The sequence below is a fragment of the Dipodomys spectabilis genome, unplaced genomic scaffold (assembly GCF_019054845.1).
Source record: "Dipodomys spectabilis isolate Male_0828 unplaced genomic scaffold, ASM1905484v1 ptg000095l, whole genome shotgun sequence".
NCBI lineage: Eukaryota > Metazoa > Chordata > Mammalia > Rodentia > Heteromyidae > Dipodomys > Dipodomys spectabilis.
In genome coordinates this window covers 3,130,927-3,146,476 of record NW_024870772.1, presented here as the reverse complement: position 1 = coordinate 3,146,476, position 15,550 = coordinate 3,130,927, and the positions used below count along the sequence as shown (strand labels likewise).

Sequence of the window (15,550 nt, the reverse complement as noted above, 5' to 3'; positions counted from 1 at the left end):
TTTGACATTGAGCTTGTATTACTTTAATACTTCATCTTTACTTTGGATTTTAGTAACTTTTCAAAACACTCATCAATGTAAATATATCCATGTTTTTTTTTAATCACCTCACCCATCTTTCCTAATTTCAGGATATGATCCATTCCAACAGAGAGAATCAATCACAATCTCAGATGACTTGTTTACAAGATGTTTCCCTTGAGAGAAATGTTTAGGCCAAGGAAAAAGTCCAAATGCCTAGCAAACCTCAGGATTCTCTGGAAATGAATGGCCCTGTGATCAAGAGAAGGGGGAGGGGCACTAACAGAAGTACATGCTTACCCCTTGTTCAGATTCCAAAAGTTCTGTTTTGACTCTGACTGCTGGCATCCCATCAAGCATTAACATTCTGTTCTCAAAGGTGTTGATATTCTGAAAATAAAGGGGTGGGAGGGGGTGAGAGAGAGAGTCAGATACAAAGCATCAAAAATGGACATTTTCCTACTGTGGTACTTTTCTTACCACCAACCTAATTCTTTAAGAATGAAATATAATTAATGAAAATATCAGCATAACCAATTATCTCTCCCAATCTGAAATTCCATTTGAAATAATAACCAAGAAGTGAAACCAATCAGTCTTATTCTCTGACTTCTGGGTTAAAGGTCAGCCTGTAATGGAGTGTGGAAACCTGCATTTGCTAATAGGAGGGTGGAAACCTTTATAGCATGTTCTCAGGAATAGAAGAAAACATAAAGCATGTTTCTCTCCTCTTTAGTTCCAGAGGTTATACTGTGGACAAACATCCGTAAAGGAGAAAGATCACATAATTTACAAGCAAGATAAAGCAGTTCTAGATTCATTTAATTTTTCTAGCTCAAATATCAAGTTCTACATGTCAATCCCCCTACTTTAAAAATAACCAACACAAATCTTCAATTCAGAGTGAATTCTTTAAAAATCCTATTGAAAGAACATTTCTTTATGGCTTTATATGTTTGGTTCAGCTTATCCCCTCTTGAAAGGCAACATTTATATTGTGGCTCAACTGTATTTCAAATAATATTATAAGATTAAGTTCAGTTTAATTTCTACAAATTTTCACTGCTTTAGGAGTTTTCTGAAGTCATTACATTAGGAAGGCAATCGGAATTACACATCAGCTCCCAAATCAGGCTCATTTTAACCATGTTTAGAATGCCAAGCTTGATCTCATATATTGACTAAATTAGGACACAAATAATACTAAATTTGACTGAGTTTTTAGAATACTTATTTTTGCTCAATTACATAATATAGTCACATGACCATCACTATGTTTTTTTAAAAGCTCCAAAATATTTTGCCCAAGAGAAACAAAAGTTAGTATAATTTCTAAACTGTGAATGAAACAGTTAAAATGAAAGCTCTCATTTCAATAAATTATGAAATAATGGTGTTTTTTGCCAAGTAATACCAACAGAGTGCAATATACTGAAGCTCTAATTATTTCTCGTATTATCTGATTCTTTTGTTAAGAAAAATACTCAAAGAAATAAAATTTATAAGATCTCTTATCACAAATAATTACTGAAAGAACAAAGGGAAAATTGCATGCCAGTTAACTAATGAGCAGTTTAAAAGGTTTATACCACCTACTCTTTCCTTGGAGAAATAAAATGTTTGTGAAATTAGGAGGACATAATCTTTTTTAATTTTTTTCTTTTTTTTGCTTTTGAATCGTCCATATTTTAGAGGAGAGTTTACATCCTAATTGTTTGGGTGGAAGGAATTGTGCTCTAGCTGGTCAGCTCAGTTAATTTGTTGCGAACTTAAAATCCTTTCTCCTAGGCCTGTGTCTGTTTACACAAAGGGTATGGTCTCTGTCACTTGCTTGCCTGATTTGGAAGCAGCCAGCATGGTTTGCCACCAGCCATCCCAGGAAAGCCTTCCCACAACCAGCCAGCCAGCCAGCCAGCCAGCCACTCAGCCTCCCACAGCTCTGGCAATCCACTTTCACAAAGCCTCCCTGAGGCTGGCTGGTTGGTAGACAAAGAAGGATGAGCAGATACTGCTTCTTACCCTGGAGGAGGTCTAGCCTAGATGAAAGTGGGGAAAGGCCTTATATAGGAGCCCTAAGCAAAGGAGAAAAGACAAAGGGATTCTAGAAGGGCAGGTTTAATGAACTGTTAGAATCTGATTAAAGGCTAATGTCCCTTTTAGTGCTTTGTACCAATTTACAGCTGATGTAGTTTAACCATTTTCCCCACTAGCTGTGATAAACTCATTAGTTTAAAAAATGCAAGCAAACCAGAGTCTTTGAAGTTAAAAATGGATAAGTCATGAAAACCTGGCCAGGTTCATGTTCCACTTAGCACATTTAAAGACCACTATATTTTCACAAGGGTTTCTCAACATTTTTTATTGTTGGTCCTATGTAATTTTATAAGCACTCAAACTAGGAAGTAAATTTCTGCTCCTGTAAAAGTGAAAAACTATTATTTTTTTTTTAAAAAATCAGAAATCAAAATTTCCTTGGAAATAATTCTACCTTCCTGATTTTTCAGGCTCATTCACCAGCCACAGCCATAATAGACACCATACATACTAATATTCCCAGCTAGGGGAGTACATCCCAATGGTTAAACTTCTTCAATTAGTGAAATAATTGATAACTTAGTGGAAGTAACTTTCAGACATATCTATACATAGATAAAGCATATGTATTTCTGTATTCATGATTCTATCCTCACTTAGAAGCTTTGCATCCCACCGTGTGTTCAAACCACCCAAGCACCTGCATGAGTTGTATACAGTGTGGAATAACTATACAGCATTGAATATACAGTCCTTGGAAGAACGTCTTGATAGATTTACCCCACGAGGCTAAAAATCAGACACATAATAATCTCAGAAGGCTATAGACTTTAAATATGTAATAGCTTTGTAATAATTTTGAATTGCTGTCAGACATATCTTGCTTTGATCTTAATCAAAACACATTTGCTGTGGAATCAATAGCTCAATGGATTTCCAAGAGGCAAATAAAATTATATAGTCATCCATTTTAATGCCACAGCATTCTCTGTATTATTAATATGCTATCAAACATTTTGATAATAGATACTCAGAGTTGTAACTTACATGTATATATGTATCCTATTTACATACAAGTGCACATTTGCATAAATTGTTTCCTCTAAGACACAAATAAGTTATTATCTATTAAGGCACAATTTGACACAGATTTGTTGGCCTGGGAGCAATTCCATATACCCTGGATCAGGACGATGATCTAGAAATTTCTATTTGACACGTCTGATTTTGCCACACAGTGGTTCAGCAGGTAACAACCATCCTAAGTCAAAACCATACAGGCACATGGTAAGTGATTCTAGCATCTAGAAATATCAGAACAGCACCTGCAGGAAGGAGAAGGAGCTGATCTACAGTGACAATAATTCATAGATACACACAATGGAAGTGAGTTCCTAGGTTAACTTCTACAACCTGTCTCGACCTCCCCCTACAATGCAGGTCTTTACCTCTTCCTCCTGACTAAAGGTAGGTTCACACAACTGAAATAATAAGGAGCCAGTCAGTCAGTATGCAACCATTTGCTTTTACACTATGTTTCCTTTCCTAAGCCAAAAGTAACTGCTAGTACATGTTTTGCTCTCTGCTGGATATGTGATTTGAGTACTTATCATCTTCAGTTGTCCTGTTTGGTACAGATGATGAGATAGCCCAGCCCCAGGCCCATGTAACATTAAGCAGGAGCATAAAAGACAGATGAGGAATGGCTCAGGATTCACTGCATCTAGTAGTTCCCTCACTGCTAGAATTGATTTCTTAAGGATTTCTAAAGCAAGCTTACCTAGATGACTGACAGTATCATCCTGTGAGAACTACAGAAAACAACAGAACCCAGTTACAGAGAAATTAGGTTGTGTGCACGTATATGTAGTGTGCACACATACATGCGTGCACACACACACACACACACACACACACACACATTCAGCAAACTTCTGCTCTTTCGTGATTTACCTCCACCATAGTAATAACCATAAAAGCAGTCACAATAGCAAAATTTCCCAATCTTAACACAGTCAACTAAATAACAGGTCAACAACTAATTCCAAAACCTGCTCTGAAATATAAGAAAATCAATGCATCCGGCGCTCTCTGAATAGTGACAAATCTAATAGATTTGAAAGATGCTTAGGTGACCATTTCAATCTTCCGCCCTTAGGCAACATACCATCCAGGGGCAGTAAACAACAATCATTTTATTTACAAACACAATACCTAACTTTTCTGCATTTGCTATGGTCCAAAACTGTGTCTTTGTGTATACATTTATTTAACCTCCGAAACAGCCCAAGGAGCTGATATAACTATCACAGGAAGTTGAGACATCAGAAACACAAGGTTAAATTGCCTGAAGTTACAAAACTAGTAAGGGCTACAGTACTGCTCCAAACCCAATGCTCCAACCACAGGTGCACTCTTAACAGCTCTACCTACCAACCTACCTACCCAGCTACCCTCCCTATCAATACATACTCCCTATGTAAAAAATGGGGGGAATTCATCTTATCAGAACCTCAATATCTCTGCAATCTCAGTAGTTCCTCCCTCCTCCTCATCTTCCTTCTCCTCCCAGGGCTGAGCTGACTCTGTCATGGAATCAAATGTGAAATGATCACTGGTGAGTATCAATATTTTATGGAATAATACTGTATCTCAAGAGTCCCTGAATTCAAAGCTATTTCAGATACTTTTTTTCCTTTTAAATCAAGTTTTCAATGTATTTTTTAATGTAATAGGATTAGGGTTCTATTCTTAAAATGCTTCATAATTAATTGAGTAAATATGTGGAAAAATCTATGGTGATCTCATCTGCTATGCATCATTTTTTTGACTATGCACATAGTAGGTGAATATCTCATTCAATATTTTCACAAAAGTTTCATGCTCTGAGGTGTTAAAACTACTTCATTTTCTACATCTTCTACTCAGGATGAATGCATTTGGGCATTATGTTTCATTCATCATTGTTAATATTCAATATAAATGCTATGGTTTTTCTCTGCTCGCGTATCTTCATTGGCAATTCAGTTTTGTAGAGGAGATATGATTACCTAAAATACTTGAAATGGTATAAAACACACCCAGCAGGTAAGGGGCTTTGTCATCCTTGCACATTCTTTCGCTCCAGATTAGGAGAATGTATACTGAATTAATGACAAATTTATTGGCAGAATTACAAGTCTCAATTATGGAGGGGCAGGCTGCCCTATTGAGACTCTCAGTTTAAATCTTCTTCTTTGATTCCAATGGTCTGTATATACACACTAGTGTGCAATGTCTCAAACACAAAACGCTTCCATAAAATCTCACATTGAAACATAAGAAACAGTCCCTTTCCTAAGGACCAGATGAACGACTTATTTCATCCTGACAGCAAGGGTCAAGCTGTCCCCTGTTAATAGAGCAGGACGAAACTATCACAACAATGCCTGGTTTTACAACTACTGACTGTAAGTGTGACAGTGTTACACTGACCTTGATAAATGTAAGTTCTTGTCTGAGCTGCAAATGAATGCCTATCTCTCCAACCCAAAGTGAAATACAAAACTTATGACAGGTATTTTTAAAAGGCTGCAATAAAGACAATAATCACTTAGCAAGTTCACAGAAATATCACATAGAACATCATGTACCCCAGAAGATGGTATCACCAAGTAAGGTTTGTATAAGTACACGTGTGATGTGTGCACAATAAAACGAACAACACAAAGAACATAAAAAGATACATGGTTGTACATTTTTAGGAATGCATACACATCCTCCTTTCCTTGTTCCTTGTGCAGAAAGGGATTAAAATGACATCTGATTTCACAGATAATACTCTCCTCATCAACCTTAACACAGCTTGTACTAAGAAGGCATTTCCATCATTCATACTCTAAAGAACTGTACACATTTGGGAGGGCGTAGGGCTTGAGTTGCCCAGATCTAGAGATAAGTGGGCCTGGAGGGACATGGGCTATCCTCAGTCCTCTACTTACCATGTTCACAACCACAGGCATTATGGGAAATCCCAGGGCTGGGAAGAGGAAGACACCATGGCACGGGAGTATAAGCCCACTATCTAGCACAGCAAGCCCTAGACAGGAAGGACAATGCTTCATTCCTCAGTACAGGAAGCAACATTCCCGAGAGAGATGCAGTGTGGGAGAGCAGGGATGGTGCTGGTGCAGACAAGTTGGCTTGGTGTCAGGTGAAGGTAACAAGAGTTTTTAAGTTCAGTTCTGGAAAGGAAACTTGAAACAAGATCCACTCCAGGAAGCAGAGCTGGCAGAAACTCCACCCCAAGCCCTGCTCTGGCAGCCCATGGCTAAGAAACAGGAGGAGGTAAGACAGAAAGCCCTGCATATAATCTGGCCCATCCCCTGATCTCCTTCCTGGGCACATGTATCACCCCAAGAATCAAGCACAACCAAAAGGGCTAATGCAGTAGAAAGGCCCAACATGTGGCATTTAGGAAAGACACTTGGGCTATAACCACAATATGCACAGCAGTTACTAATTAGAAGATAAAAACAGCTGGGTGCTAACAGCTCATGTCTAGCATCATAGCTGCTCAAGAGGCTCTGATCTGAGGATCCCAGTTCAAAGCCAGCCCAGGCAGGAAAGTTGGTGAAATTCTTATCTCCAATTAAGAACCAAAAATGCCCTAAGTGGAGCTGTAGATCAAGTGGTAGAGCACTTGAGCACTTGAGCAAAGACAAAGCTCAGAGACAGTGCCCGGGCCCAGAATTCAAGCCCCAAGACCAGCATAAAATATAAGCAAACAAATGGCACTGTCTATTAATCATTTGTATATATTAGGCATTTTTTTCCATTTTATCTCTAAGATATCATTGAGTACTTAAAAAAAAATAACAAGGACCAGAATCTCTACTCTAATTATTTAGGATAAATCAGTGAACACAAGGGAGAAAGTAAGCTGAGCAGTGGAGGGCTCACACCTGTAATCCCAGCTCAGATCTGAGGATTATGGGGTTAAGCCAGCCCAAGGCAGGAAAGTCCATGAGACCCTGATCTCTAATTAACCACGAAAAAAAAAAAAAGGAAGTAGACCTGTGGCTCAAGTGGTAGAACACCAGTCTTGAGCAAGAAAAGATTTAGGATAGTGCTCCACGTGCACGCGTGCATGCGTGCGCAGGGGCACACACACACACACACACAGATTACACCAAGCATAATCCTGCACCATAGTAAGTATCTCTAACCATGTGTGCAACCCCATTTTTTACTATTCTTATCAGGCTAAATATTAATAATGTACCTGCCTACAAGCCTAGGAATATTCTGTACCATGGCAATATTCACATTTAACAGAATCTCTCATTACCTAAATATAAATACCAGGAGAACTTGTCCTTTTATTCCCGACAGTATTTTCATCCTCAAACTTAAAACTGTATCGAACATATAGTATGTGCTCCACTGGGCTAGTGAAAGCAAAAGATGGCATAATATAAGATCAGTTTATTCTCCTGGATCTAGGAGGTGATAATTTGGTTTTAGTACGATGACAGGAAAATGGGCAAAATCCTAGAGCTATGAATTATTCTCTATTTTGAAGAAAGAAAACAGAATTTATTAAGGCTAGTGCATTTTATTCATTGGAGGGATACATAATCAAATAAGAAAGGTAACTTGAAGGAACTTACATGCTATGTGAGTCATCCAAAATAATTCTTTACTTCCTGTGGTACACTAGTTGGTAAGTCAGTAAACAAGAGAGAAAGATTCCTTGTCTTATGACAGCTCAAAGTAATAAGTAGGGAAGAAATGTGTTTGAACAGAACACAGGGCATGATGGGGTCATGAAGGCTTATTAGACAACAGTAAATGTAATTAAGCTTTATTTGTATCAAGACGGTACAGGAAACAATTTTGAAGGTGGCTTATAAAGATGTAAGATGTGATGCAGAAAGGACAGCAATTGGCTAACTGGCTACCATGTCAGACCAGGGGAGGAGTGAGGCCTGAATCAAGGCAGTACTCAGGGAAATAAAAAAATAACCGAGAGAGACAGACAGACAGAGAGACAGGAGAGACAGAGACAGAGAGACAGAGAGAGAGCGCACAAGCACTCACCTTCACAGGAAGTACGGTGACAAACTAGATAGAAGGTATGGTGATGAGTCAAAATATCAAGAATGATACTTTTTTTCTCAGTAAACTGAACTAAGGAAAGTAAGAAGAAAAGAAGCCATGGTATTTACTCCTCTGGTCCTAAAAGGGTCTATTACACTAGAGGACCAAAGAAAATCCTGTTTATTTCAATAGTTTTTCATATTCTGATAGGAAATTTTTCTCTCAAAGTAAGTAATTTTGAGTCATCTGACTAATAAAGTCAGATTTATCCAAACATGGAAGCACAAGTTTAAATTCTTTAAAAATCATATAAATGAATCCTCTGATTAGATTAATAGTGAAAAAATAATGGTGTATGCTTTTACTGGTATTTTTATTGGGATTTGCATGTTCTGTCATAGTTTTCAAAACTTAAAAAAAATCAGCAAAAGAAAGATTTTAGTACTATATGTTAATGTAGGCATCCATCATGTCCTTTTATGAAAAATCATTTGTATGAAATCAAAATAACATCCTCAAAACTGAATGAATATAAATGAAATCAAATCACGAGCCTTTTGTGTCTAGAGAAAATGAAGATTACTATCAAGTATTAAGTCATTTATTTTCTGTAGAAAACAAAGGAAATGATTACTAACCCTTATTTCCACCTTTTCTTGTCTACAATAACGTCAAGTGGCTCCTTATCAAACCCCAAATGGATTAACTATCTAAAGCATGGAGTGTTCCATATTCATCTCCCACACAGACTGAAGAAAGAGTACTAATAAGTTAAGAATTAGTAAGGAAGTAGAAAAGAGAAATAAGACTTCATGTTAATCTTCTAAAAGTATAACTGTTCCAATGAAAACAAAAAAAGAACAACCTTAAAAGTTTCCTCCACTCAGGCCATGGAAGTGTATAAACCATCAAGGAACTAAACCAGATTTTGTACCTTTTCCTCCAAGAATCCATATTCATTCCCTAACTTAAACTTTCAGTCAAAATGCTCTATCAAACATTTTTTTTAATTTAATTTTATTTTATTTGAGAACATACTGTACAGAGGGGTTACAATTACATGGGCAGGATAATGCATACATTTCTTACCAAGCATTGCAGCCTCCTCCTTTGTTTACCCTTCACCTCCCTTCCCACCCTCTATCAAACATTTTTTTAATCTTCCTTGAAACCTCTAAGCAAATGATGTTTACTTTTTGTTTTATCCAAGGATTAAAAAAACACATCAAAGATTAGGAACTATTTGTCACATCATTGAAAGGTGTAACAAAAGCTACAGTTAAGACTATACCCACAATAACTAAGTATACAGTGACATGAGAAACCAACAGTCACATCTTTCTTTTTTATTTCCCTACACAAAATTCTAGATCTTGGAATGCACTGGAGAAAGACCCATTGCTAGATGACTGCCAAATGTACAGGTTTTACCCAAAATGCACTGTGGCAATTTACAAGGCTATACACTTCAAGCTGCTACTTTCTAAGATTCTGAAAATATTTGCCTTAAATTAATTAAATATCAGTTAGAAATAGTTGACCTGGATACATAATTCATTTCTACTATTTGTTGAATCTTTTTTTTGGCAATACTACTAATGATCTATTTTGAATCACCCCAAATGTCATTCTCAATAATTCTGCCTGCTTTATTATTATTATTTTTAATGTATACTTTTTTGTGGGGGAGGGGTGAGGCAGGAGAGACTGAGGATGGAATTCAGTGTTTCCTCCAGGATAGACAAGAATTGTATTATATTAAGTCATGAACCCAGCCTTTTGGTTTTGAAACAGGGCCTCAGAGCTAGCCTTAGATTCAAGGTCCTCTTGTCTCTAGCTTCCCAATGTGGTGCAGGTATGCACACAATGCCAGTTTCTGTATACTTTTGTTATTATACAGATTTTTAAGTTAATGTAAAGTATTTGTGCCTAGGATCATGGCCTGATGATCAGACTTCCTGGTGTAGACTGCCATCTGCCAGCTGTATGATCTTCTCATGGTTACACTTTTCCATAAAATGTTCATGAAGTTCTACTTAATAGAATTCATGTAGGATTTAAGAAGAGGTAATATCGCTAAAGGGCTTAGCAGATTTAAGTCCTTTATAAATATCAGTATATAACACGAAACAGTTAATTCATAATGATAATTGCAACAGCATTCATGACTGTCGAACATGCTAAATTTTATATGGTAAATTCACCACATGAACTATTACATAACCAGAAGAAAATGGTAAGATTGATGGCAGGACCGATGACAGAAAATTGATGGCACAATACCTGAAAGACTGACTGACCCAATATATATTTCTCCTGCATAATAGTGATGAGCTATTCTATCTGTTCATTTAGATAGGACACAAATCACCTCTTTACGGGCACTCTAATGGGGACATTTAATGTTCTCAGATTACTAAATATAACCACAAAGTCTCTGATGCCCTCTCAGTAACCAATGCTGTATGATGCAGTTCCAAATTAAAAGGAAGCCTCCTTTACATGATTACACCATCTACTGAAAACAATGTTTCCTACTGCAACAAACTGAATAAATGCATTACTGGAGAAGTTGCTTTCAAAGTGATGTGTAATTGGAAACTTTCAAAAGGATTTGAAGATGACACAAGGACTGCAAAGGATATAAAATAAGAGCTGCTCAAACTCTAAAATTAGTGTGCAGGTAGGGCAAATGGAGCCCGTGTTACTAACATTTCCCTGTCATTTACACACTACAGATGGCCATGGAGAGGACTCTGCCCATCTCTGTTTTCCACAGTTCAAATCCATCACTATCATCGAGACTGGAAGAGAGAAGCAGAGAAAACAGAGGGAAGAGAGGGGGGGAGAGAAGAGGATAGGTGTGGAAAGAAGGAGCGAGAAGGAGACAGGGAGAAAGAGGGAGAATGAATAAATGAAATCCACATTTTCCATTGATGAGTACTTCTGTACTTCTGAAATATAACACAACGGAAGTGTGAAAAGAAACCAAACTCATTCTCTGAGAAAAAGTAAAATGACTTAAAGAATTATAAATAAGAAAGTACTTCTTGGGGCTGGGGAGGTGGCTCAGTGGTAGAGCGCTCACCTTGAGCTGAAGAGCTGAGGGACAGCGCCCAGGCCCAGAGTTCAGGCCCACGACCGGACCCAAAAAAAGAAAGTTCTCCTTGAGACTTTGTTACTTGCCACCAGCCTATTAATCTGTCCCACAATTTTCTTAAAAAGAAATCAGCAAAGACATTCCAGAAACGGTGTAATTTTGAACCTGTAGTACTTATGATACCCAAAAGGATGTTTCTTTTTTTTTTTTTTTGGGGGGGGGGGGGTCTCCAGTCGTGGGACCTGAACTCTGGGCTTGGGTACTGTCCCTCAGCTCTTCGGCTCAAGGCTAGCGCTCTACCACTTGAGCCACGGCGCCACTTTTGGCTTTTTTATTTTTGCTTATGTGGTGCTGAGGAATCAAACCCAGGGCCTCATCTCATGCATGCAAGGCAAGCGCTCTACCACTGAGCCACCTTCCTAGCCCCAAGGATGTTTGATTTCTTCTAGGTATTTGATACAGAATCTGGTTAAACCAATGTAACCATGGAAAGAGCTCTTTCTAGGAACATGAACACTGGGAAAGTTACCCTGCAGAGAAAAGTTTTAGACCAGGGCCTCTCAGCATCCACACATGGACTGATAGTCCTACCAGGTAAGTATGTCCTGGGGCTGTCCCATGCAGTAGAGGAGGCTTGGCAGCAACCCTGGCTTTTTACCACTAACCTAATAACATCCTCTCAAGGTGCAAATCTTGCCAGAGAAAGAGATGAAAATACCTGCTGTAAGAATCACTGCTTCATAATTACCAATACTGTACTATGAACTCATTAGGAAAGAATGTTATGTTGGACTCCACCATGGGATAACCCCTGCTTTCACTGTATTTGATGTTGGTATACTTTGTGGAGGGGAAGGGAAAAAACAAATTGTTTAAATAGGGATACAGGTGGACACATTGCAACTATGAGATGTACAAGTTGTTTTGTCGAAAAACAAACTTTACAACTTTGGCTGGGAGGAGGGAAGGGATTTGGGGAAGGGGGAAGGGATGGGAAGGGGAAACAAAGAAGGAGGCAACAATACTTGATAATTATCTTGCCCATGTAATTGTAACCACTCTGCACAGAATTTTCACACACACACACACACAAAAAAAAGAATGTTATGTTGGATGACACCGTCGAATAAAATAGAATAAACAGTACTTCAATATTTAAGGACAATAACACCTAATATAAAGGACATTTACAGTTAACAAAGAAACAATTGGGTGAGGAAAACTTTCTTTGAAATCTTCTTTCCTTTTCCCTTATACAAATTATCCAGTAAACACATTCAAAGTTTCTCAAAAGTGTATGTATTCATTAGTTAAAGCAAAGGAAACAGAAGGAAACCTGCAGTGATTTTTATGTTAGTACAGCAACTCAGGAGAGATCTTCAGCCCCATTCTTAGGCATGGCCTGTGAGAAATGGACTAAATTAGCTTCAAAATTGCCCCACAGTATAGACAACTGTAAAAAACCAAATAGGGTGACACACACTTCCAGCAAACAAACAGAAGACAGAATTTGTACTCTTGGCTGAATATCTAATTCGCTGGGTGGGGCTATGTTTCTTCACAGAAATGCAAGTAACCTCTATCTCAAAAACCAAGTATTTCCTATATTTCCTAACACAAATGTAATATAAATATATATAAATATAAACAAACTTGCTTATATTTATATATACACACTTGTTTTTATTTATATAACGTTATTAGAAATGTTGAGGGGAGTTGTTTTTGTTTTTGTATTGGCCGGTCGTGGAGCTTGAACTCTAGGCCTGGGTACTGTTCCTTAGCTTTTGCTCAAGGCTAGCAACTCTACCATTTGAGCCACATTGCCACTTCCAGCTTTTTCTGTAATTAATTGGAGATAAGTCTCATGAACTTACCTGCCCAGGCTGACTTCGAACATCCATTCTCAGATCTCAGTCTCCTAAGTAGCTAGAATTATAGGCGTGATACACCATGGCCTGGCCTGTGTTCATTTTTAAGTTATATAAATGTTAATTTTTAAGTTATATAAAAGTAAATATACCCAGACACCAGTGGCTCATGCCTGCAATTCTAGGTACTCAGGGTACTGACAGTTTAAAGCCAGCCCCAGGAGTAAAGTCTGTGAGACTTTTATCTCCAATAAACCACTCAGAAAAAGCTAGAAATGGTGCTGTGACTCAAGACTACTAGTCTTGAGCACAAAGAGGCCCAAGGACAGCATCCAGGCCCTGAGTTCAAGCAAGCCCCAGGACACCACCGCCCCCCCCCCACCCCTGCCCCACACACAAAGTAAATATGTACTGTCATGCTGGTAACTCCATTTACCCTCTGTTAACTAAAAAGAACATCACAGTCTATTTAAGTAAATCGCTAAAGAAAAAGCGATACTAGAACCTTCTTACAAAAAAAAAAATGTGAAAGGTAGTAGGGCAAGAAGCACAATGCTTAATTTTGAATTATTGATAGGAATAAAAGACGGCATGGTTTTGAAGAAGAAGGGAGAGTACTGAAAAGGCACACTACAAATTCACTTTGGGTCGTATGTACAATTCTTTATACAGTCTACACTTAGCATGTCTGGTATCTGCTAGCTACATACAACTACCCTGCAGATGCTATATGACTAGACTTACTATAAAAGAGATTCTTGTGAAAGACTTAGTATGAAAAAGGTAATTTAGAATATTGCGTTAGTTTTTAATTAATAGCATCTGAGAAACCACTAAATTATGTATTATTTGCTGGAAAATATAATACTGCACATGACGACAGCATTCTATGTCTTTTGAGTGAGCGAAGTTTCTCCACACAAACACTTTAGTGGCTCTCAATCCAGTTTGGCACCATTATCTCCCTCCGGCCTCCTTCCCAATCCTTATGGAGACAGAGAGAGGGATGCACAAGTGGAAAACATATTTTTTGAATGCTGTAGAAGAAGAGGGGTCCCACTAACCCTTAGAGGCCAGGAACGTTAAACAACCCCACCACATGGCTCAGCCACAAACAGTAATGAATTCCCCTGCTCACAGTCTTCATCGCGCCTGCCCTCACTGAAAAACAGGCAAGCAATCTACCTGCCAAGGCAGACTCTAGTAATTAACACAGGAATTCAGCAGTGGAATCCAACTGTGTATTTTCAGCCATAACTTTTTTTCCCCTCAAGATCCAGAATGATATTCCAAGCATTCCCTTTATATATCCAATTGGACGTTAACAGGACAGGGCACAATTAACACACCAAAACCATATTCAGTGTCCCTTAATATCTCTCTCTCTGTATATATATACATACATACACATACTTATATACAAATATATATTTATATATAATTTGTATTTATTATCACATTATCTATTACTTATTATCATTATATAATTATATGTAATTATAATTATATTAATATAGACTGTTATACATTATGTAATATGTTATATATTATAATAAAATAAATATGGTATATATGCCGTATAATACATACATATATATAAAGGAAGTATGAAAGATGTTTCTCTGGTTCATCAATTTTTCTCAAGGGAATGACTTTGTGAATCACTTCTAAAGACCAGTGATCCTGCCCTTGCAATCCTGCAAAGAAGTAGTCACTACACACCTACACTCATCACACCAGCCATCCATTCCCAGTTATTGCAATTAGTATCTGTTTCATGTATAATAATCCTACTACTATCTCTTCCACTGCCAAAGACATCTTGGGTCAGAGGAGAATTGTCTTCTGTATGTATAGATTCATTTAACCACCAACAGAGGGACCAACCAGAATAATCTCAGATGCCAGGTAAAAATGCCAGGTCATAAAGAAGCCTTAGATAATTGGATGCACCCATAACTTTAAAATTCATCCTTATGAATGAAAGACAACAAGTGGAAAGAGAGGGAGAGGGAAAGAGCACATGAACCTGAGTTCTGGAGCTGACAGAATGTGCATCGATACTTTTCATTTTGCTTTGGCATAGTTCTCATTCTTTTATTATTTTCATCAGCAATCTGTGTAATTAAAAGAAAGTTGTGAGCTCAAAACTGAGGTCCAAAAGTTATTAAGCCAGCTAAGAGACAGATAATCAGAAGATAAATCAAAATCCCTAGGCAGGCTGTAGGCTGAGCATGACTGGCTCTCTAACCAGAGAGCACCCATGCTCACAGAAACTCCCTGCAGATACATGTTGTAAATAAAGTTTAGTTTGTACAAGATTACAAATTCTATAGTCAAGCTGAAAGTGTTGCATGAAATCTGTTGGACTGCTTGAAGTTGGGCAACAAATGGGCACTTGAGAACATTTTCATTATGCAGAGATCTGTATTGTTATTATTTA

General features: G+C 37.8%; 1 protein-coding gene across 2 annotated transcripts in view; it reads right to left on the bottom strand.

The window, feature by feature from the left end:
- Klf12 (Kruppel like factor 12) overlaps positions 1-15,550 on the bottom strand; it is a 355,582-nt gene that overhangs the window by 187,465 nt on the left and 152,567 nt on the right. For both annotated transcript variants that reach the window (XM_042685420.1, XM_042685421.1), the window contains exon 3: positions 322-411. In XM_042685420.1, coding sequence (XP_042541354.1) covers positions 322-411 — 90 coding nt within the window. The remainder of the gene's footprint in view (positions 1-321; positions 412-15,550) is intronic.